This window comes from Drosophila kikkawai, chromosome 3R (genome assembly GCF_030179895.1).
Source record: "Drosophila kikkawai strain 14028-0561.14 chromosome 3R, DkikHiC1v2, whole genome shotgun sequence".
NCBI lineage: Eukaryota > Metazoa > Arthropoda > Insecta > Diptera > Drosophilidae > Drosophila > Drosophila kikkawai.
The window spans coordinates 37560941-37586584 of record NC_091731.1 but is presented as its reverse complement, the minus strand read 5'-3'; the positions used below and the strand labels follow the sequence as shown (position 1 = coordinate 37586584).

General features: G+C 41.9%; 1 protein-coding gene across 1 annotated transcript in view; it reads left to right on the top strand.

The window, feature by feature from the left end:
* Positions 1-15246, top strand: part of Dop1R2 (dopamine receptor 2) — a 29705-nt gene extending 14459 nt beyond the window's left edge. Inside the window, 3 exon segments of the mRNA XM_070286842.1 lie at positions 3677-5333; positions 5522-5603; positions 14262-15246. Of these exon segments, the coding sequence (XP_070142943.1) occupies positions 3901-5333; positions 5522-5603; positions 14262-15155 (2409 nt within the window). The 5' untranslated portion in view covers positions 3677-3900 and the 3' untranslated portion in view covers positions 15156-15246.
* Positions 15247-25644: the final 10398 nt, after the last annotated feature.

Below are 25644 nucleotides of genomic sequence, written 5' to 3'. Positions count from 1 at the left end.
GGGTAGCACCTCAGGAAATCAACAAAATAAATATTTGTTGAGGAGTTGATTTAAATAGGTTTTATTAATAAGTAAATAAATTTACAGATGAATTTATGTCTCATTTTATCTTAAAAAACCCAAAAATAATTTATATAAACCCACTCAAAAAAACGCTGAAAAAAAGTTCCCCAAAAAGTTATCCCAAAAGTTAAATTACCTGGAGTCGTGGACAAAGGAAGCCGGACTGTAGTAGTCACCTCCAAGCCCCCTGCCCTTGGTTTCCCATTTCCCTAAGCTTTTTTTCGTTGTTGTCGTTCGTTGGGGTGCCAGTTGGCAGGCAATTTCAATAAACACATCGCCCTGTGTTGTGTCTCGGAAGTTTTTAATAATTCAATAGGCAACAATGCGACATGGAAAATCGCTTCACATAATTACGGTTCACATAAAAATCCAACAAATGGCCGGCGGCGGCAACAGCAGACTCTCTATTGAATGTGTCAGTCGTTTGGACCAGGGAATATTGCCGTTCTTGTTTTTTCGTTTCTGATTTTGACTTTCATTTAAATTCAAAGACTGTTATTGCAGCTGTGACAGCCGAGATACTACAGATACAGATACAGAAACAGTTACGGATACTCGATGTATCGATACAAACATGGCCATGAGCACGGAGCGCTCTCTGTGAATCTAAAATCTAATGTCCCCCCGAATCAATATCAATTGTGTATTGGCTCGAACTGCAGGGAATTAATTTACGAAATACTCTCTGCAGGACGAAATTCAAGTGAAAATTATTAACCCACGCCTGCCGCTTTTCCTGGAAGTCGCCAACGCATTGGACAAGGCAGCATGGCCGCTTGCCCGCATGCAAATCGGGGCCGTTCAGCTCAACTTTCATGAGGCCATTCAATGACTTAACCATTTCCATGCCGCTGCCCTTTTCCCAGCCTTTCGGCCCGGCTAACTGAAAAGGGTCAAAAGGTTTTTCACACATATACAAATTGCTGGCCTGGTCGAAAGGCATTTTGCAGCCGGGCCCAGCCACTTTGGCCAGCTCTCCCTCCAGGAGCAACCTTAAAGGTTGCCTCAATTAAATTTTCTCGGGCCAGACACACGAAATAAAAATACAAAAAAAAAGAGAGAAAAGAAATAAAGGAGAAGCCCAGAAAGCTGCAGGGGGAAGTCCACTCTGCTTTATATGAATTTTGGCATACAGAGAGCGAGAATCAAGATTTGGTATTAAATTTAGGGATTTAAGAAGGAAAACGAAAGTTTTTAAATCATTTATAAGACAAATTTTCTACAGCAATTGTTGGCTTAAAACATATTTTCAGGCTTAAATTTCAGATATAAATTCTAAAATTTTAAAAGAAAGAATAACGATTTGTAACTCCTTTAGTCAAAAATCAAAACCAGAGTCTGCAACTTAAGCGAGTTTATTTCTCTCGAAAGATATTTCTCAATTCTCTTTAAGTAATTTCCCCCAGTGTACACATACTTTCCCTGTTTCTCATTGGGTTTGGCCTGTGTTTTTTGCGCCATCGCCCAGGCCTGTCCTGGTCTGGCCCGGCCCGGCCCTGAGCTCGCATTTTGACTTGCTGCACATCAACAGCCTCATCAGAGGCGGACGGGTAAGTGAAAAAAATGTTTGCTTTTTTAGCCGTTGCCAGTGAGAAATGTGCCAGGAAATTGTGCTAAACAGCTCAACAAAAAAGGGCAAAAAATGCGAAAAAACAACGCAGCCTCTGCCATTTCTGCACTGTGGCTAAAGAAAACATAAACCATAAACGTGTCAGCACACACAGGACTCGCCGCTGCCCTCCCCTCTTCTTCCTCTCTCAGAGGCAGATAAGCCAACAACAACAGGCAGGGCGCGATTTATGGCATGCAGGCAACGCGTCTCGACCCGGAAATGAGCAACCAGAATGTGGCAAGGACCTCTTCTCGCCGCTCCACTCGCTCCGCTCGATTGGCCGCAGACCAACCAGATCCTGTGTCGACTCGTGTCCTGGCACTGACAGGTGATAATCAGGAACACGAGCATAAACATAACTAAGTAACGAACACGCGGCTGAGAAATGGCAGTGAAAGAAGGCGAAAATTTGTAAATTAAGTCACTTTTTAAAGGCACAAATTGGGAGGATAATAAGTGGAGAATTTACTAAAAATTACAACAGGATTTTAGGGATTTAAATTAAGTTATTGAAGGGATATAAATTTAAGTTGAAGTGTAATTGATACTAAAGTTGGTCCCCTAATTGATATTTAATTCAATTTTAAGCTCTAAAAAAGCTTTAAAAAAATACCTAATAAACCCAGAAGAACATCTCATTCACAGTTTATTCATAATTCCGAGTTGCCAAAAAAGAGATTAAGCCAAACTTGATTGGCAATTACCTGGCTATTCATGCACTTTCAATGGTTAAATAAAATCTTTCAGCGAAGAGCGCCAATGAAGACCTCAAGGAGAACCCCAAGTGCAACCTCCCCGAGCAATGCAATCCCAAATGGAGACATTGAATCGGAGAAGTAATCCCTGCCCAGAGGAGTCGGAGTCGCATTCAGACTTGAACTCGAACTCAAACGCGGCTGTTTACATTAAGTACGAAGCTTAGCAATCAAGACCGCTGACAGGAGAAACAACTCTTGAATAATGCGCTGCACAGTTGTTGACTTCCTCTGTCAAATTCCGTTGACAAAGGCGCCATCCACTTTGTCATTTCCTTCCCCCGAGTCTGTGTCCCATCCTGGGACCTTGGTCCCTTCAGCGCCTGCCTCCCGAGGAGTTCAAGTTCCTAGTGGTCGCACGCTTGACTTCCTGCCATCCTGCCGGCGCACTTGAAATGTAATTTAATTTGTTTATTTGTGTGGCAGCAGCCTCCGAAGCCCCGAATCTCCGAATCCTCTTTTCCAGCTTGCCAATTAATTGCGCACCTTTCCCAGCTGAGCAGGCAGGTGAGGCAGGCGGCGGCAGTCCTCCCGAAAAAAATCCTCTAATTAATGTGTTTGTTTAGCTTTTGTGCCGGTGGAAATTTGCTTAACTCGGTTACTCGCTGCGATGCGAGGAGAGTCAACATTTTAATTGAATGAAATTTATAGCCCAAGCTGCCAGCGATTCAATTACAATAGCTTCATTGGAGGCTGTTTTTGGCGAAAAGTTTTTTTACCTTCTACACCGAAGGATGCAAAGGATGTGAAGGATGCGTAGCTTTCTCTTTTCACATAATCTAAACTTGATTAAATGCCAAAATCAAAAACTTTGTCGTGGGAAATGTGGCTTCTTGGATGTTCTTTAAGCGGTTTGCATGTGGCTTAATTGGAGTTTTATTTAATTAATTTATTACTTTTTTTTATATTTAATAATATATATATAGTGAATATTAAACAATTTAATCAATATACAATTATATAATAATTTTTCGGGGTGAAAGCGGTGCGTATACGTAATATTTATACGATATAAAATATGGTAAATTACGTATACGATATGTTAAAAAATGGTCGCTGATATTAAATCTGAAACAAAACTTATATACATAAAATATAATAAATATATTTCAATTTTACCCCAAAATCTTAAGGAAACAACAGAATATTTACGAGATACAAATCGTTTACTCTCAGCCAAAAAAGTGGCTTAAAATCTGACTGCATTTGTGCTCATCTCCATCTCTCTCTCTCTTCCCTTTTCCAGCCACAGTTTGGTAGCCCCGCGGCAAGTCCTGGCCCAGGACGTGAAAATGCGCTTCATTAATTTGGCTGGCAGCCGCAGACTGTCTGAGGAGGCAAGGAAGCACCAGCAACAGCAACAGCTACAGCAACTGCAACTGGAACACAAACAGGAACTGGGACAGGAAAAGGATCTCCCACTCCGACTCGGCCTCGCGTCAGCTGCAGGAACACAGCACTGAGTTGGCCATGGTGGAGGACAATGGGTCGCCGGAAGCGGAAGGAGCCGCTCCCCTCCTAGCGCTCTTACGCGGCGATGGCCTCAATCAGACGCAGGCCCAAATCCAGATGCAGACTGCACCGCCGTCGTCTCCCCTTTTTGGCAGCTACAACATCTCCGAGGACGTCTTCTTCTACTTCAATGGGCTGCTGCCCACGAGCACGGAGCTGGTGCTGAATGCCACCACCACCAGTAGCACTACGACCAGTCAGAGTCCTTCAACCACGCCGGAGCCCGATCTCTCCGAGTTTTTAGAGGCGCTGCCCAACGACCGCGTCGGCCTGCTGGCCTTCCTCTTCCTGTTCTCCTTTGCCACGGTGTTTGGCAACTCCCTGGTCATTCTGGCGGTCATCCGGGAAAGGTATCTGCACACGGCCACCAACTATTTTATAACCAGCTTGGCTGTGGCCGATTGCCTTGTGGGTCTGGTGGTCATGCCCTTCTCGGCGCTGTACGAGGTGCTGGAGAACACCTGGTTCTTTGGGACGGACTGGTGCGACATCTGGCGCTCTCTGGACGTGCTCTTCAGCACCGCCTCGATCCTGAATCTGTGCGTGATCTCCTTGGACCGCTACTGGGCCATCACGGATCCGTTCAGCTATCCCATGCGGATGACTGTGAAGCGGGCAGCCGGCCTGATAGCCGCCGTGTGGATCTGCTCCAGCGCCATCAGCTTCCCGGCCATCGTTTGGTGGCGGGCGGCGCGGGATGGCGAAATGCCGGCCTACAAGTGCACCTTTACCGAACACCTGGGCTACCTGGTCTTCTCCTCGACGATCTCCTTCTACCTGCCGCTCCTGGTGATGGTTTTCACCTACTGCAGGATCTATAGGGCGGCGGTGATCCAGACGAGATCCCTGAAGATCGGCACCAAGCAGGTGCTGATGGCCTCTGGCGAGCTGCAGCTTACGCTGCGCATTCATCGCGGAGGCACCACTCGAGATCAGGCGAATCAGGTGTCTGGAGGAGGCGGAGGGGGTGGCGGTGGCGGTGGAGGTGGAGGCTCCCTGAGCCACTCCCATTCTCACTCGCATCATCACCATCACAATCATGGCGGCGGAACGACCACATCGACGCCGGAGGAACCGGACGATGAGCCCCTATCCGCCCTGCACAATAATGGCCTGGCCCGGCATCGCGGGCACATGGGCAAGAACTTTTCGCTCTCCCGGAAACTGGCCAAGTTCGCCAAGGAGAAGAAGGCCGCCAAGACGCTGGGCATTGTGATGGGCGTCTTCATTGTGTGCTGGCTGCCCTTCTTTGTGGTCAACCTGCTGTCCGGATTCTGCATCGAGTGCATCGAGCACGAGGAGATTGTCTCCGCGATTGTCACCTGGCTGGGCTGGATTAACTCGTGCATGAATCCTGTGATCTATGCCTGCTGGAGCAGGGATTTTCGCAGGTGAGTACAGGATGGAATTTATTATTTTTTAAAGCCACAAAAACTAAGTCAAGAGTAGTGGGGGAAACCCCATGTAGTTTTCTTTGGCGTTTCTTGCTTTTTGGTTGCGTTCTTGTGGCTTTCGGAAGCCGCGGCTTAACCCTCTACCTTAACCCTTTCTGGGCTTATCTTCTCTTTAATCTTTCCAGGGCCTTTGTGCGGCTGCTGTGCATGTGCTGTCCTCGCAAGATCCGTCGCAAGTACCAGCCCACGATGCGGTCCAAGTCGCAGGTGAGTGTCCTCAACCCAGGCAACCGCACATATGATGCCCAACAGCCACTCGATTTGACTCTCTTTCTCCTGTTAACGGTCTGGGGAAACTCTTGCGCAGTTTTCCCCCTCGCTAAGTCGACGTTGCATTCACTTTTTTTAGCAGGGAAAAAATAAAAATCACAAAAAATAAAGCTCGTGGCTCGTTTCCATGAATCACGCTGGCCGCCTCCACTTTTGTATGCTCCAAAAACGAAACTCAACGAACGTTAAAATTAATTTACAAATTTAATGAATATGCAAAAAAAAAAACTGACATTTACCACGCCCACATGTCCCCCCGTATTCACACATGGCAGACAGCCATGAAAACTTCCTGACATCCGCATCCACACCAGAAATCCTTGCATAAATCATCTGGCGGGTGCGCATCACTCAACCTGTCGACCCACCACCGACCTCTGACTGATTTTAATGAATAATTTTCTAATGTTTGGGCAACTCGGGCTGCACCTGCTGCTCTGCTCCTCTGCTTCTCAGCTGGGAGCAATGCACCCAGTGTTCTCCGCTGGCGGACGAGCATCTCCATTGTAGTGCCACCTCCTCCCGGTAATCACTGTCAATGGGTTTCGCTGAGTAATTACCCCAAACTGCAGTGTGCCTGAGTTTTGTGGGGAATTACAGACAAACTTGTGTAGGATGAACAGGTATATATGCTTTGGTTTTATTAAATTTCTTTATCAATATTAAATTTAACTTTTTAATCAACTAAATGAATATTAAATCCGTAGTTTAATATATAAAGATTTAAAATCTTTACAAATTCCACCTAAAAATATGGTACAAAATAATACGATTTGAAATTTGTATTGAATGTGAGTCCTTAAATATTTTAAAGCATACTTTTAAGCACCTATTAAATCAGTTTTTCTTTTTATACAAAAATATTTTAAAAATTGAAATAATTGAATAATTAACAACTCATAGTTATACTTTTCTTTCAAAGTAAGACTTTATTTATTTTTGCAAAATTAAAAGTTCATCCTAGGCAAGTTCAACCGTAAAATAAACCAATTTCCTAACCATCAAAAACACTTTTAGTGTCATGGAGAAGAGCTCCTGTCCCGTACGCCAGAAATAGCGCATGTCATCACAGCATTTAAGTCATTACCTTGCCGCCCCCCTTCCCCCCGGAAGCAAGTCTGGGGGTCCCCCGTGTATATATTACCCCGACCTATATATAGTATCTGTGTGCCGAGCGTCTGGTTTGTTTGGAAGAATCGAAAGCTGATTGCTGATTCCGACGGCGTTTCTTGATTTTGCAGAGATTCGCGACGCGACGCTGCTACTCGACCTGCTCGCTGCACGGCATTCAGCACGTGCGCCACAATTCCTGCGAGCAGACTTACATATAGTTTAGCGTAGATTTAGTTGACACAGGCTCCCAGGCTCCCGTCAGCGCCACTCCAACCTGAGTCCCTTTTCTGCCCCCCGCCCAAAGGTAAGCAGTGCTCTTTCTATCTCTTTCTCGGTGTGTCTTCGCCGGCGTCTCTGTCTGTGTGTGCCGCTATCTGTGTCGATGTTGGTGTCCTCCTGCTGTCCTTTTCAAAGTCACGCACACTAGCATCTTCGGCTACTGCATCTGTTACTGTTATTGTTAACTGTTACCGTTACTGTTCGCTGTTCGCCGTCTCTGTCTGACACTGCGTTGGTTGTCTCACTTGCTCTTCCCCACGCCTGTTTGTTGACGCGGCTTTTGTCCTTGTATTACCGTTACTTTCCCTGGGGATGTTCCTGAAAAACGACAGAGTCCTGAAAGGAAATGGTTTATTTTCAGTGCTGAAAAGTATGCTTTAGTTGTTTTCTTTATCATTTACAGAAAATCTATTAATTTATGTTTTATTTCTTATTAAAAATTTAACAAAAATAATTTATTTCACTGTAAAAACAATGGCATACTTTGCGGCACCCAAACTATCGCTTTCAGACCTCTCTGCGTCTCCAGGAACATCCTCTTATATGTATTTTTTCTTGGTTTGCTTACTTTTGCTGCAAAAGAACACGAAAATAAAAACTGAACTCTGATTCAAGCACCTGTTGAATGTGTTGCACCTGTACACACACACACACACACACAGACGCTCACCGAGCGCACACACAAAAAGAGCACACACACAGACACTTGAACGAAGCAAACAAAGATGTCCTTCCATGCAAAAAATGTCCCTGTGCCAGCACCAACAACACCTGAGTCCCTGTGTCTGTTTGATGATGTTGTTTTTTCGTATGAAAAAAAGAAAAGAAAAGCACAAAAAATAGAGGAAATAAAACCGACAAAAAGAAAAACGAAAATCGAAAGTTTCCACAAAGTCTCCTGTCACACACACAACCACACACTCGCAGGATACAATGTCCTTTCAGCGTTTTTGTCAACGTTTCCGTTGTCGCTGTTCTTGCCTCTGTTCCTGTGGCTGTCGCCACTCACAAAAGATTTTCGCAGTGTACACAATGTGGGAAACAACGAAAAACCGAAACACTGAGCCGCTTTGTCTCACTCTCTCCCTCTGTCTCTCTTTAATAAAATGTTTGTTGATCTTTTCATACCCGAAAAGAAAATGTTGTATAGCATTTAAGGAAGTATATGTTAAGGCCAGCCGACAAAAGGCCTAAATATAGACTGAGACCCGAGAAATAAAGCCGCTGAGGGAGGGAAAAAGGTGACAATTAAGAGAAGAAAAACCTAAGAAATCAACAGATGTTTGACCTTAAAGTTTGGTATTTAGGTTTCCTTAAAGAAGAGAAATATATTTATTTTTAACTGGTAAATAAGGATATTTTATGACCCAGAAGGAATAGGGTTCCCATCTTCCTTTTACTTCTTTGTTTATATTTTAAAATTTATAATTCTTTTTCTGCTAGTTGGCAGTTGTAAATGCTGGCCTTCTCGACCTTCCCCCTTTCTCTTTTTTGTTTGTTTCCCTTAGTCCTGCCATCTGAGCCAAGTTATCGGTGGCTGGCCAACCGAACTCGACACTCGAATGCTCAGGGGTCGAGGAAACCCACAAAGGAGTCACGCACATTCGATACTTGAGAAGTGTTATCAAGTGAACCATAAACATTTTTTGCACTTAAAAATTTCCAACTCAATTTTCGCCTCAGCGATAACACACACACACACACGCACACCACATGTAATTGTATTGTTGAAAATGTTATTTACAGCAATCAACAGTCAATATGTGTCTGCTGGAAAAGCGGATGCGGATGTGAATTTACGGCTGCCTGTGTACTTGTGCCCTGTGCTTGTGCCTTTTCCGCATCCGCTCCCTTTTGGATTTTCGGGGGGTTCTTTTCCCGGCCATGTGTGTGTGTCTGTCATCATATCAATTACACCCAAGAGCATGCCAATTTATTTGCCAAGTGTTTCCACAGCCAATCGAACGGGCGCGGATGTGAAGTTTCGAGCACGACTGCCTCGGTTCGAATTCGAATCGAAAGTGTAGCCTTCAAAGTTGGGCTCAATCGGCGGGATTAGTCCAGCAAGGATACTTGAGTGAAATGCTTTACATTTCATCGCATTGTTCGGTTTTCTTTATAAATACGATAACAATAAATAAGCTTAGGGGTTATCGCATTTAGAGCTGTCTTGTTAAGCGAGAAAATAAGAATTTAAATTCTAAATGAAATAAATCTATCAGAAATGCCAGAGAAAGGGAAGTGGATTTGTAAACGCTTAAAATGCTCAACAAAAGTATGAAGTATAAAGTACAACTTAAGATATATTTAAAGATTTCTGTGACTCTTCTTTTATATAAAATATAAAACCAAACTAAACAAGCTGAAAATAAAACTCTTGACCTTTAAAACTTATTCTCCTTCCTCAATGTTTGCGATTTGCTTAATTTGAAGCAAATCCTTCTTCATTCAGGAAACGGACCCTGTCCTTTTGGCCGACAAATGAGGTGACTTCCGGCAGCCACAATTTGCCTGCTGAACGACAAATGGAAATGGGGAAATGGTCTCTGGTCCAATGAGGATATTGCAGACGTGTGGTTAGGCTTAGGTGCTGCCAAAGGACTCGATTTCCGCCCGCAAAAGTCTAGGGCCACCTCAAGCACATTGCGGTCAGCCACAAGTTGCAGCTGTCTGTCTGTGGGGGTCCTTTTGCCGACACTTTAAAATTAACTTCGCCGGACACACTCGCCCAACTTTAACGCACCCAAACACACACTCCGATTCGCCTGGTGATTAATCGCCAACTGTCTTTGGAGTGGAGCAAGGACCGCCCACTGAGTGTCCTAATGAGCCGTAAAGGATTTCCCCCCCGTCTAGGACTCACCCACACATATACGCATAAGTTTATACACTGGCATATCCTGTCAAGGCCAATTTGCATAGCACTTCCACTGGCACATATTTAGTAGACGTGCACATCGAAAAAAAAATCACAGAAAAAAGGTCATATCCATGAGGTACTTTGCATATTTAAATGGCAAGTCATTGTGACAGTTGCAAATATTATAAACTGGGGTATCACTGGGAGAGAAATTATATTATAACCTTATATTGATACATAAAATGGTTAGAATAAGAAATAGGAATGGATAAAATGATTTCATAAACGAAATATATATATGAGAGAGGAACTTAAAAAATATATTTCTAGATCTTAAATTAATAGATAAAACCATACATTTTCCAAGAAATATAAATACTATATTTTATAATAATACCAAGAAATAGAAGGAAATGTAAGTAATAATTTCCCCCGGTGCCTGCAGTGCCTCAACAAGATGTTTTGATTGAAAATGCCAGCTAGTCAGACCAAAACCCGCACACTCACCGCCCACACATACACCACCCACACACCACCCACACACCCCCCACACACACACTGCAAAGACTCTCCTCAGTTTAGCATAAATTTGTAAGCTTGTAAAGCCGTCATTTTGTAATCCAGAACTCTGATGTTTGCAGAGGAAACCCAAGGTGGTGGTGGTGGCCACGCCCACATCGGATTTGCTACGGTTCGGGGCCTTCGAGTAGAGCTGGACAAGGCGCATACTATATATATTCAGGCAACTATTATGTATTTTAATCAAACCCTAATGGAATGCGTATATATATTGCTAATATTGCTTCTGCTGCTGCTGCTGCTGCTGCTGCTACTGTTGCTGCCATAATCGCTGCTAATTGCATCAATTATTGGCCAAGCTAAACGATTTATGGGCAGCAAAGCCGAAATTGAAATCGAAAACAAAACGCTTTAACCGATTAATCAAACTGATTTCATTCCATTCCGCTAAGCAGAGCAAATACTTTCGTAACATTCCCCAAAATACACAACAGTGTATGGCGAGGGAGAGTCGATAATGGCTCATTTCTGGGGCAGGACATCAAAATGTAATTTACCACGAATGTTGGCCAAACATCAATTATCCCTAATTGACTGTGAACGTGAAATTAACGTTTATAATTATGTGACACAGTCGCTGAGGCGGAAGTCCGAGTTCGAGCTGCCTTGTGTTCGCCGCCATGTAACATTTAATGTCCTTGCCCGGGATAGGGTACTGGCCTCCGAGGAGCTAAGCCTCTGAGAAACTTTGGGTGCCGTCCCAAGTCGGACCCGAGTGAGGTTTATTGAGTGCCGGGCAATAAATTACCAAAAAAAAAAAATGAAGAAAAAGGGGCGTCACCGCGACTACTTGCCATTTTCGTGCGCGAAAAGCCGCCCACTCGCAGGTTCCATTGACCTTTACGCTGCCCCAATCTAGGTGACAAGCCCCGTGGGCCAACTTGTGACTCATGATAACCAAAAAAAATATTCCAGGAAAAGTCATCCTAAAACACGCAAGAAAAAGACCAGGAAATTCGTAGCCAAATCAAGGGGAAAATTGGTCAAACTGAAAAGTAATTGACTTTAAAAGTGCCAAGTCTTGATTTTAAGTTTTAAGATTGTCATTGTTTTGTTTTATCAGACAGTCATGTTTTAATAATCAATTTACAAAGTTTTTAAAACTTTATTTTGTATGTTTTATATAAAACCAAAAGCATTCTTAAATTGTTTTGTTTAATAATTTAACTTGCTTTATATAATTTTTCTAAGCAGTTTTATTTTTAAACATTTTATGTATATCTAATTTCACTTTCTAAACAACCAATTTCCAATTAAAATAGCTAAAGGACAACAGACGTAGACTGGTGCTTATCGAAAAGTTCATCATGATTATTTGCTGCGATAATAACCTGAAAACAGTCGGAAAACCCACAAACTTGGCCTGCTGCTGTTATTTTCGGGAATCCTGGGGGGCTATAAAAATTGCAAATTACCCAATTGCCTGGGGCGTCTGCTAAGCGGGCCATCCGGTCTGGCTCTTCAATTATTTAAGCTAATTGCGGCCGCACTCGCACTCGCCCCAGTACCAGCAACCACACGGCGTATACGCAATGTAAATGGTACGCAAATGGGCGAGGATTTTAGAATTTTATACGAGGCTTCTTCAAGGAGGCGTCGCCTTCTGTGTCCTGTAAGCCTGTAATTGAATTGGCCAGCCAGCCAGCCAGGAGGAGAAGATGATGGGTCCTTAGGGGTTGGCCAAATCGGGTTAGGAAGAGGAGCCCATGGCTGGAGGAGGCTTGCATTTTGCAAGGATTTGCCTTGAAAAAGGACTTGGACTTGGGAGCACATGAAAGCACCCATGAACACACTCGCCCACACTGCACAAAAAATATTTACACGAAATGAGAGTGAATTTGATCTTTTTTTATATGAAAATAAAAGAATTTTATAAATTCCATAGAGAGCTTTTATATTTTTAAACCTATGAAATTTATTTTAAATAAAATATAACTAAGTATTTTAAATATGAAATTAATAAAACTAAATATTTTGAATAAAATTTAATATCTAAAGAGATCAAAACACTCTATATATACATTTTTTTTTGTTTAATGTTTGTTGTTACTTTGCTATTATTCAACGCTTTCAAGGATGAATCTATGCATAAAAACAGGCTTCCAAAAAATGTGTGTAAAAACCTGAAATTGGAATTTCAGCTACCGCTTTTCCTTAGCCCATTTTCCAGAGTCACTCTATTTTTATACCCTTGCAACGCAGTGAAGGAGACGTTACCGACCCTATAAAGTATATATATTCTTGATCAGCATCAACAGGGGAATCTTTCTAGATATGTCAGGAAGTAATCGATTTTTTTGCCATTTTTGCAAAATTTTATAAGGGGTTATATCATTAAAATTTTGGATTTTGATAAAAAATTGAATTTTCAAAATTTTTAAATGAAGTATGCAGATTTATAACCTGTAGAAAATCTTGCACAGAACAGTTTTCCGATTTAAAATTTATGCTCTTTTGGCCGAGTTATGATATTTTTAATTTAAAAAAAATCAAGAAGTTTTTTAATATAAAAAATCAGATTTTATAATACAAAATAATATTTTTCCAAGTCAAGGAATCATTTCCGACCCCATAAACCATATATATTCTTGATCAGCATCAACAGGGGAATCTTTCTAGACATGTCCGGAAGAAATAGATTTTTTGGCCATTTTTGCGAAATTTGATAAGGGGTTACATCATTAAAATTAGCAAAAATGGCCAAAAATTTTGATTTCTTAAAATTTTAAATTTGGTATGCAGTTTTTTTAAATTAATAATAACTAACACATAACTGCTTTCCGAATCGAAATTAATGCATTTTTGGCTTAGTTATGATATATTTTAATTGTTACCTGCAAGGGTATACAAACTTTGGCTGGCCAAAGTTAGCTTTCTTTCTTGTTATTCGTTGTTTTTGCTGTGTTTGTTGCTCTTTTTTTCTATCTATCTTTGTTTTTGTTGTTTTCAATCATGCATTTTGCTTTGGCTTTTACTGCAGCCCGGAAAAATGGAAAAATGAAAAACTGAAGAAATGCCAGGGGGGAGGTGCAACGGTTGGAAAATCAAAAGGAAATCTGTGCTAGCAAAGCCGCAACAGTTCTCGCTCTTTCTCTCTCTCTTTGTTGTTCTTGCTATTATTGGTGTTGTCCCCACCCCCCGCAACATTTTCCGTCCCACAATTTTCCGACCTTGTTGTTGTTGTTGTTCTTGTTATTGTTATTGTTGCTCTGGCTGTTTTTCCTCGCTGTTTCTTGTTGTTCTTGTTGCTTTTGATTGTTGTTGTTGCTGGTTGCCGGCTGGCTGCTGCTGCTGCGTTGAAACGGCAACACATACACTCTCACACTATCCCCCAATAAAACACGGAAACGCCCAAAGAAAACACCCAGAAAATACCCGCAAAACACTGCCTGCAAATTGTATGCAAACACTTGAAAAAGAAATAAGACAACAAAATGTTAATTAAATGTTTTTCCCTTGTCTCTCCACTCTGTCTCTTTATCCTCTTTGAACCCTTTATGTCAATGTCTCTGTTTTTGCCTATTATTCCTTGGTTTCTTTTCATTTAATTTTTTGGTTCATTGACTACGTTTCTGCTATTTTTTTTAAATTTTTAAATAAATGTTTTAATATTTAAATCTGGTTTTCTATTCTACTCTAAATATGTTTATCAAAACCTTGTTTAATTTCTAAACTAAATTTCTTTGATTTGTTTCTGTATTTATTTGCCTTTATTCTTTCCCTCACTTCCCCTGTTTCTTTCTTCTCTTCTCTTTCTCCTACAGTGCCACGTGGCTGCTGCCATGGTGGCGGCGTCCACTTCCTTCGGCTACCATTCGGTGAACCAGCTGGACAGGACGCTCATGTGACGACAGCTGAGCAGTTGCAGCACCTGCAGCGGCGGCAGCAACTGCGGCGGATCCCGGTCCGCCCATCACCAGCACCACTCCTCGGGCACGGCCACGCCCTCGTCCTCGCAGCGCTCCTGCACGCGTTGCCAGAGCTTCCATCGTCACCACCATCGCTCCCGGCGCCGCAGCTCCGGGATGCAACTGCGGGGAGACTTCAGCTCCACGTCGGCGGTTAATAGTGCGGTGGCCAAGACGATAGTCACCATCACGGCTCCGCCAGTGGCCGCGGCCTCGGCCAGCTCTCTGCATCTGGGCGTCGGAGGACGTCCCTCGTCGGTGTCCACCCTGACCATTGCCTCGGTGCCGCCGAATATGAACGGATCTGGCGGATCGGTGAGCGGTGCCAATACCCCGCTAGCACCGAGCTTAAAAGCCCTCACGCCGGGACCCACCTCCTCGGGCAACTCTTCGGGCCATCATGTCTCCTTTATGCCCATGACGGGCATGAAGCGTCTGCGTAGCTCAAACACCTCCCTGGTCTCGCCCACGGCAAATGTGGCCGGGGCCGGAGCGGACACCACCTCGGCGCCTTCCCTCATCGATGCCGGAGAGGAGCCACCGCCGCTGCATAGGAATCACCATCACAGGATCCTCGAGCAGTGCCAGAGTGTCCAGAGTCAGATCACCACTCTGGGCGATGTGGAGGACGATGACGAGGTCAGCGACAGCGAGAGCGAGAGCATCGGACTGGCCTTGGTGGAGACCACGCCGCAGCTGGAGAGCCAGCCGGTGGAGGCCAGCAGCTCCTCCAGCTCCTCGGTCAAGTAAACTCGGCACAAATCAAGTCTTGGAAGAGTGTAGATCTTAAGATTCAACTAAGTACATTGGTGTGTTTCCCAGAAAAAGTCCTGTTTTTGGTTTGTGGAAAAATTTTAGGGATGCGAGGAGTAAGCTTTGGACAATTTTAAGTATTTTAATTTTAAAATTTAATAAAAATTAACTATTTAATATTAATTATAGGTTGTGTAGCATTTGATTTAAAGTTAAAGCATTAATTTTTATACCCTTGCAGGGTATTATAATTTCAGTCAGAAGTTTGCAACGCAGTGAAGGAGACCTTTCCGACCCTATAAAGTATATATATTCTTGATCAGAATCAACAGCTGAGTCGATCTGGCCATGTCCGTCTGTCCGTCTGTCCGTCTGTCCGTCTGTCCGTCCGTCTGTCCGTCTGTCCGTCTGTCCGTCCGTCTGTCCGTTTCTACGCAAACTAGTCCCTCAGTTTTAAAGCTATCTGAATGAAACTTTGCATATAGTCTTCTATATACTCTCACTGCTATATATGTCGGAACGGGCCGGATCGGACGACTATATCATATAGCTGCCATACAAATGTTCGATACATTTTTGGAAAAAATATTATAACTTGGCTGTTTTTTAACATTTTTGCACCATTTTTGAGATATGGCCAATTTATATTATTTCAGAATTTCTATATAAATTTTATGAAAATCGGACGACTATATCATATAGCTGCCATAGGAACAATCAGGCAATTAACAGAAAAAAAATTATAACTTCGTTTTTTTTCAACGTATTTTTATCTTCTTTGAGATATAGCCATTTTTTATTATTTCAGAATTTCGTATTTAATTTTATGAAAATCGGGCGACTATATCTTATAGCTGCCATAGGAACAATAGGGCAATTAACAGAAAAAAATTTATAACTTCGTTGTTTTTCAACGTATTTTTATCTTCTTTGAGATATAGCCATTTTTTATTATTTCAGAATTTCGTATTTAATTTTATGAAAATCGGGCGACTATATCTTATAGCTGCCATAGGAACAATCGGGCAATTAACAGAAAAAAATTTATAACTTCGTTGTTTTTCAACGTATTTTTATCTTCTTGGAGATATAGCCATTTTTTATTATTTTAGAAATTCGTATTTAATTTTATGAAAATCGGGCGACTATATCTTATAGCTGCCATAGGAACGATCGGGGAACTGCAAGAAAAAATCTAATTTCGGTGTTTTTATACCCTTGCAGGGTATTATAATTTCAGTCAGAAGTTTGCAACGCAGTGAAGGAGACGTTTCCGACCCTATAAAGTATATATATTCTTGATCAGCATCAACAGCCGAGTCGTTCTAGCCATGTCCGTCTGTCCGTTTGTCCGTCTGTCCGTCTGTCCGTCTGTCCGTTTCTACGCAAACTAGTCCCTCAGTTTTAAAGCTATCTGAATGAAACTTTGCATATAGTCTTCTATATGCTCTCACTGCTATATATGTCGGAACGGGCCGGATCGGACGACTATATCATATAGCTGCCATACAAATGTTCGATATATTTTTCGAAAAAATATTATAACTTTGCTGTTTTTCAATATTTTTGCACATTTTTTTAGATGTAGCCATTATATATTATTTCTGAATTTTGGTAAAAATTTTATGAAAATCGGACGACTATATGATATAGCTGCCATAGGAAAGATCGGGAAATTAATAGAAATAAAATTATAGCTTCGTTGTTTTTCAACGCATTTTTATTTACTCTGAGATATAAGTTTTTTTTATTATTCTAGAATTTTGGTATAAATTTCATAAAAATCGGACAACTATATCTTATAGCTGCCATAGAAGCGATCGGTAAATGTATAAAATATGTAAAGCTGGGAATGTAAAACTGTAAGTGTCAAACTGTAAACATAATAAGTATAGGTAAAATGTAATGAAACACTGTTTTGTGAGTCTTTTCAGCATTTAAATCTATAATATAAACATCGAAACCAATCTGCAAGGGTATACAAACTTCGGCGTGCCGAAGTTAGCTTCCTTTCTTGTTTGAATATAAAACAGTTCCTAACTAAGTTTCCTAAAGTATAATTCAGTGTTAAGTAGTCAAGCTTAAACAAACGTACAAATATTCTTGTTAAATTATTTGCTTAATACTAATTTAAAATAATATTATAATTTAAAATAATTTAAAATTGTCCAAGGCTAACTTCCTCACCTTTTAAAACCCACATAGCATTGCGTGTAAATATAGAATCTAGTCAGTCATTAGCTTATCGATCGGTGATAGAGGACACTATGCAACATATATCCGCAAACCGCTCTCTGGGTTTCAGCATAGTGTCGTACATAGTGTTAGCTGTCATATCTTAGATCTTCCATTAAGTAGATCCGCTCTGTAAATGTCTCAACGTCTAGCTGCTATTTGAGTATTGAAAGCTACGTCTTCAACCTGTCCAAGTACCTGACTCTCGAATCCAAGTACTCTCTCACTGTGTATGTACATATATATAGCTTGAACTCTACCAACTGGAGAGCCCTGAAACTCAACTGAAACTGCTACGGGTGCAATATGAATTTATAGCGACTCTAAGCGACTCGAACACAATCAGCAAACAGGCTTCAGAACCAGTTACCAGTTGCCCATCTTCGGTTACGTTCTCTGAACTTAAACTTTCTTATATATAGCAATAATACGCATATAGAGTGAATGTTAAATGTGCTTCGGTCGGGGGCAGGAGACTAATGCATTAATCCTTCAAAGGGTTCCCCTCATCATGGCATAAGTTCTGCAATAATTAATGTGTGCAATTAGGATTGATTTTCCCAGGGAGGGGATATAATAAAGGATAAACCAAGACAATGGCGAGACGCCATTACGAGTAGGAATAGGAACAAATCATAGAGAAAAATATGTGTTGCTCATTGTTTTCAAAACAAACAAGGCAAGGCAAGGAAATAAAATGAAAAACAAGAAAGGAAGCTAACTTCGGCACGCCGAAGCTTGTATACCCTTGCAGATTGGTTTTTAGATTTATATTATAAATTATAATGCCGAAAACAGACACAAAACAGAGTTTCATTACATTTTACCTATACTTATTATGTTTACAGTTTGACAATTACAGTTTTACATTCCCAGCTTTATATATTTTATAAATTTACCGATCGCTTCTATGGCAGCTATAAGATATAGTTGTCCGATTCTTATGAAATTTATACCAAAATTCTAGAATAATAAAAAAAGCTTATATCTCAAAGTAAATAAAAATACGTTGAAAAACAACGAAGCTATAATTTTATTCCTATTAATTTCCCGATCGTTCCTATGGCAGCTATATCATATAGTCGTCCGATTTTCATAAAATTTGTACCAAAGTTCAGAAATAATATAAGATGGTCATATGTAAAAAATAGTGCAAATATGTTGAAAAACAGCCAAGTAATAATTTTTTTTCTAAAAATTTATCGAACATTTGTATGGCAGCTATATGATATAGTCGCCCGATCCGGCCCGTTCCGACATATATAGCAGTGAGAGTATATAGAAGACTATATGCAAAGTTTCATTCAGATAGCTTTAAAACTGAGGGACTAGTTTGCGTAGAAACAGACAGACGGACAGACAGACAGACGGACAGACGGACAGACGGACAGACAGACAGACGGACAGACGGACAGACGGACATGGCTAGATCGACTCGGCTGTTGATGCTGATCAAGAATATATATACTTTATAGGGTCGGAAACGTCTCCTTCACTGCGTTGCAAACTTCTGACTGAAATTATAATACCCTGCAAGGGTATAATGAGGGAAACAAAGCGTCGGGAAAAACCAAACAAATGGCAATTATTAATATTGAATATGTGTAGCACATAAGCATAGCTCCTAGAGTCGGTCCTCCTCCTTGTGTCCCCATTGTGTCCCCTGTGTGTGTCAGTGTAAATGCATTACCCTAAGCTATAAGTGGCAAATGGAATTTATAAAAAAAACCTACATATATGTATGTTGCATGATGTAAACTCAATTGATTGCCACGCATATTAGGCTAAGCCGCAAACTGTCAACTGGCAGCCACCTAGATTTATACAAGCTATATATAAAAATAAAAATAAATGTACGATACTGTAACTTACCATTATACAGAAACTACGCAAGGAGATTAAAAAGCGACAAGCTATGAAAATAACTCTCTCGGTGATGACTTTGTCTTATTTAAATTTCAGCTGGAGCGGAGAATTTGCGGTTTACTTCGAGGGGAAAAGCTCATTTTCCAGGGGGGGGGGGGGGGGGGGCTATTCTATGAGGTTTTCTATGGGGCTTTCTGGGGGGGTTTTCTGGGCAAGAGCTGCCACACTCGACGACTGATGGCCAGCCAAGCAAGAAGACAAAGTGCAGTGCCAGTTCAGCAAACACAACTGGCAAAAAGTTTACACCTTACATTTTTGGATCGGGATCAGCAGGCACGCCCAGTGACCCCCTTTTTCCGGGAAACACTTGGAGAAAATTCAGCTTTATAATCTGGTAAGTATATAAAGAAAATTTGTAGCCAAAGCCAAAGAGCTGTAACCATATGCTGAACGACGAAAGCTGGCTGCAGCTTGAGCTAAAGTAGAGAATTCTTTTTCTTTTCAAACTTTTTATTTCCTTTTAAATTTCATATCTCTGACTCCAATAGTTTCTCCCCAACTTTAAGTTAAAACTATGTCCATGCATAAATTTCTCTCAGTGCACCTCATCTCTGAGAAAAAAGGGATGCAGCCAAGATGGATAGACAGCTGCAAGGACTGCAGTCAGCAGTCAGCAAAGTGCGAAGTGCAGGCCACGCATCTTAAACAACCTCGACTCTACTCGACTCGAGCATGTGTGCATGATTTTCCCTTTTTCCTTTACCCATTTTGTTTCGTTTTAGTAGTTTGAGGAAAACCCCATTCGTTCCGGTGGGAAGGACACATCCCCGGGTGCAAGTGTCCGCCGTAACAATGTGGAGACAAAACGTGTTACGTGTATTGACTCACTAATGAGAAAATGAACAAGAAAGCGGGGAAAGCAGCTCCAAAACTACGCAGCGCTCTAGCGCACTAATGACCACAGTTGAACCCAGTGGATGCGATACAAATGGAGATGGGGAATCGCAGATGGAGATACAGATACGGAGTGCTCAGATACGGATACAAAGGCCAGCAAGGGCACGGCTCTGTGCAACGCAATAAAGGTCACTAAGAAAAATGTTAATGGAAATAATAGAGGAGGAAATTTAAGAGAAAAATTTTGGGAACTATACAATTTATATAATTAAATAAATATTTAGTAATTCCTTTTGTAATTTTTTAATAAAAAGAAAACAGAAGTAGTACCATTCTTATCTAAAAAACATATAAAATATTACCTAGCCAACATGTCGTATGAGTGATTTTCAACATAAAAACTTTATGCTGTATTCAAGACTACGATTTCCCGCAGTGCTGCCTGGCAAGACTCACATTTAGTTGCCAATCTGAGAGTGCCACACCTTCGATTGCCCGCAAAACTTTGTTGTGCCAAATGCAGTAAAAATGTAGTGTCTGTCTGTGCGGTGAAAAGGTAAAAGAGGTTACACACAGCACATCAAGGATCCTGGATGCTGATGTGTATACGCTGTGTGGAACATCTGTAGCCGAAGCACGAGCAGGAGCAGGAGCGCTCCAGCGCAGCTGTCCTTGCCCCGTAATCAGCCAAATAACGACTGCCGAAATGGTGGATAAGCGCGGAACTAATAAAAAGTGGAAACGTTGCAAGCTGCACATACATATACACACAATAAGCTGGCAACCGAGAGCTCATCCTTCAGGGAGGTCCTTGCTCCTCTATGAACCCCGTTTTCCACCGCTTTCCGACCGTTTTCCCACCGCTTTACCCTCTCCCTTTGATCCCTTCGCCCACGCTTATCACTGGAAGTTGAAGCTGCGTCAAACCCTCGACGACATTTTATTTGCTCGCTGGTAATTTTGTTTCCGTTAGCTACTAGTGTATTTTTCCCCATTTTCCGCCATTTCCCTGGCTATCTGCTGTCCTCCCCCCTCCTCTCTATTTCGGTGTGGCAAGGATTCTTTTGTTGGGTTTGGTTAATGAACCGAAATGCGTGTTTGTCTCCCACGTTTTGGGGTTTTCGTAGAGGAGTTTCTGTCTCGTCCTACGTCTTTCTTTCCCTTTTTTTCGGTGGCGAAATTGTGTTGCCCCAAATATGTATTGCAATCATTGTTTTGATGACTTTGTTGCTGGGCCAAAGTCAAATTCGCGTCTCGGGAGAATTTGGGCAAAAGGGGGAGAGTTTTATTCGGTTGTTCGGATTACAGCTCGAAGCTTATGTTCTGGAATCGGATTCTATTTATGGCGTTTTTGTACACACTCATACTCTCGCAATTACAAATCGTCTGGCTGGCTGGCATTTCCGCTTCGCCAACTCATAATGTGTTTAATTATATACGAAACACATGAAAAAAAAAGAACGTTTTGTGGCTTTTGGGTGTCAGAAAAGGCTTGAAAAACTATGTTTTGAGGAAAAACTATTAGAAAAACCTTTTAACTTTATTCAATTTAAAGGAAAATTATAAAATCCATTAAATCTGCTTTGTTTTCAGAAGGATTTTCACATAACAACTGTTTTAATATTTTATTCCCAGCCATTGAGAATGGAATTCTTTTTCCCGTTTTAGAGCTTCACAAACCAAAAGTAAACAAACCTAAAAACTATCACAAAACCAGCGGCAAATAAGCCAAATGCAGCGGAATATTTATTCGCGAAGCCATCATAAAATCGATGTAAAACAAGGCGGGCAAATATGAACGGCGCAATGAAATCAAAAGGCACTTATTCCCGGCAATGTTCCGACCTCCGAACCGCAATGTAAACGGCTAAAAAGTCACAATGTTGTGGCTCAAATTTGCCATGAAGAGCAGTAAAAAGTTCAGCGACTCTGTGTTGCCTTTTTTGTGTGTGTTTTGTGAGTTTTTTAAGCGGCGAAAGACACACTCACAAAAGCTTTAATGACATATGTCGCCGTGCTAGCAGCGATTTATTGCATTCGAAATTGTGAATTATTAATGCAAATCCTTTTGGTTAGCGAAAATCGAGGGAAAAGCCTTTTGAATATGCAGGCTGCCGGGCGGACGCTGTCTTTATTGGCACTTAAAAGCCGCTAATGAAATCAATACGGCCCGCCGCTCTCTAAACAATTCCAAGCGGGCCACATAAAAATGCTAAATAAATTGATGAACTGCGGCTCTGGGAAAATGTGGGCGGAAAAGCCAAGGAAAAACAGTTCGAGGATGACGAGATGGATGGCTGCTTGGCTGACTGACTGACTGCCTTTTGTCGTAAAAGGCGCCGTTCCCTTCCTGTTGTAAAAAGAAGGAGACCGCTCGACCCTTTCATTGTGTTTCCTTGTGGCCTGGCCCATTCAGAAGCCGGGGACTTTCAAGGGGCTGTCATGCACTGAAAGAAACTTAGGGTTGCTATGAAAAATTTAGAATTCAGCTTGCAAGCAGCTTTTTTTTACTAACAAAAAACCTTAAAAAATGATCCTTTTGCTAAGAAATTAAATAGTTTTTTTTTCAGTGCTTCCACTTGCACTTGCTATGGCCAAGGTCTCCTCTGAAGTGGGGGCGTGGCTGGCGCCCAAATTGTATAAATATAAACGACATTAAAGCGCGGCTGGAAATAAAACAAACAGCAAGTGGAAACCCAATGAACTGAGCAAAGGACCTTCTGGCTGCTTTTGCTACAGGACCTGCGTTGCCCCCGCGATAAAGAGGCCCACCTGATGTGGCAATTCAAGCGCAGCTTCATTGTGCTCCGCGTTCTCGGTTCGATTTTCCATATCTCTACACAATATGCCTTTGCTATTTTCTGCTATTTTTGTTCAGGGATACGCAGGATGCCTAGGGAGGTGGGTAGGCGGCGCCTCTGCCAATTTGCCATTGTGCGTTTATATTTAACCATTTATAAATATTATGGATGTGTGAGTGGTGGCTAGAAAGTGAGCAGAGCAATGACAATGTCCTCGCCATAAGTCCTTGTTATTTTTTCTTGTCAAAAAGTGAGCAGCCTAAGCAGGAAAACATTTATACAGTAAAGTTTTGGTAAAGTGGAAAAAATAATTCATTTTTTATTAATTAGAATGAAGAACATGTAAACAAAATAAAAGATAAATAAATTTTATAATTTTAAAAATATACTTAAATCTCAAGAGAGCCTGGAGTATGCTTTATAGCCAGTCCTAAAAGGGACATGACTCTGTAGATATAGGAAATAGCTTCTTGTGAGCCATCACTGTATCAAAAGACTGTAAAAAAAAGGAGCAGCCACGACACTTGACGACGTGTCAATGCCAAAGGTTCACACTTTCGAGCAGTTTTGAATGCCTTGGAGGTCCTTTGCTTCTGATCGCTGGGGTTAGGGTTATTGCTACCCGAAATACTCGATGTCCTGACGGCTGTGATGGCAACACATTGTTCTAAATATCTAATGGCAGCCAAACAGGGAATTTGCAATCGAAGCGTGAATTTTGCTCCTGCACAATTCCGGATGCGTGAACAATTTCCCAAACAAAAAAAGCAGCCAAGACAAACAGAAAAATTGTGAGAAAAAATAGGGGGAAAAAGGGCAACAGGGAGACCGCCAACATAAAGTGATATCTGCAAACTCCAAGCTGTCGATAGAGATATGAAGTTTAGTTTGGCAGAAGGAGCTTAAGGAGCAGCAGGATATGCAGTGAAGCAGGCCAAATGACATCAGTGGATTATCGCCGACATCGGAGCAGCATAAACACAAGCAATTTCCTGCTCTCCTTCCTTCTCCCTTGGCGAACGAATAAAAAATTGAATAAAAAACACAACACAAAGGACGAGGCACTCGTGGCAGAATGTGCATGTGTGAGTAACGCGAAACAAAAGGATGAAATATCGCTGGAGCCAAGCACACACACACAACACACACAGGACATGGCTCTCTGGCGCTGCTCTAAAGTGTCGAAGTTTGAGGACAGCACGTAAATTTGCGTTATCCTTGGGCTGACCTTGACAGACGACACGACTGGCGACTGCCACTGCCACCAAAGCCAGAACCAGAACCAGAGCCAGAGCCGTAGCCGTAGCCTTCACATTGCCACCAAAGGCCTCGCACATTCTTTTTCCGTCGCGTCTGCGAGTATATGTTAAATAACTTCACGCACTGACACTGAGCGAAAAAGTGTGTGAAATAAATCGGTAGGGTAAGGGTGTAATTCTTGATAGATAGAAGTAAAATAATTAAATTAAGTCAGGGATTTCTTGATTTTTCATAATTAGTAATCTATCTGTAACAATAATCTAACTCTAACAAATACTTTACATCTAACGTGTCACATTATTTAGACTTCATTTCCTCATTGAAAATATATTTTCTGGTGTAGTTCTGGCATTGCTGGCTGCTGTTCATGAATGCAAGTACAAATTACAGGCTCATTCAGTTGGCCAAAAAGGCGGAGGCCCGAACAGTGGGGAGTCCGTAAGGAGGAGCTGGGACTTGTTTTGGCCGACGATTTCCCTCCCCTCGCTGCTGCAGTTGTCCTTCGGCGACATTCACACGTACGAAGCATGTCCGGGAAAAACAACAGCAGCGACCACGGGGAGGCAGCCTGATGAGCCCCGACGACATTGACACTGGCTAAGTTGTCGCTTTTCCCCGGCTTTTCCCGCGTCGTAAAACTCACCAATTCCACACTAAATTACAAGTCTTAAATTTTATGCTTCAATAAATCCGCGCACCGAGGGCCGAGCGCGCGACTCTCTCGTTGGCAATTTGTAACAAATTGAATTCAATTAAATAAATTAAAATGCTCGCGAGCGACTGTTAAATGGAATCAAGCGAAAATAAAATAAAAAAACGAATTAAAAATTGCTTTCCAAGGGAAATCCAGCTACCAACTTTCCGTGAGCCAATTTACAGGACGAAATCAAAGCGAAAGTTCAAAACAAGGGAAAGTTCGGGCGAGGAAAGGGATTTTCGCAGATAAATAAGAGTGTGCAAGGTCTTGAGAGCGCATTAATAAAAGCTGAGCATGTTGCAAACTTTTTTGCCAGTCAATAGAAAAGTTGCTCCAACCTCCTAAGCCCTTTCCCTCTCTTCTCTCGCCCACGGCTTCTATATTATTTTGAGGTTTCTGGGTTACCAGGGGGCGTGGCACTGGCTCTGACAAATGACAATTTTCACTAAATAACTGAGACGAACTCATACAAAGGCGAACGGAAGCGGAAATACGGAGGAAACCCCTAAAAAACCGAGTAGAAGTCATCACAAAATAACAGGGCAGCAGCAGCAGCAGCAGGTCGTCAAAACAAAAGGGAGCTTCCTTGGGTAAGGAATCCTGTGTAAAACTTGCCGTGAAACGGGGCGTATACTTGATGAAGTCGAGAGCAAGGGGAAACGTAAATAAATACGCAAACACACACACTTCTACACCTAGCTGAGTCAATGTTTGGGCTGAAAACCACTTG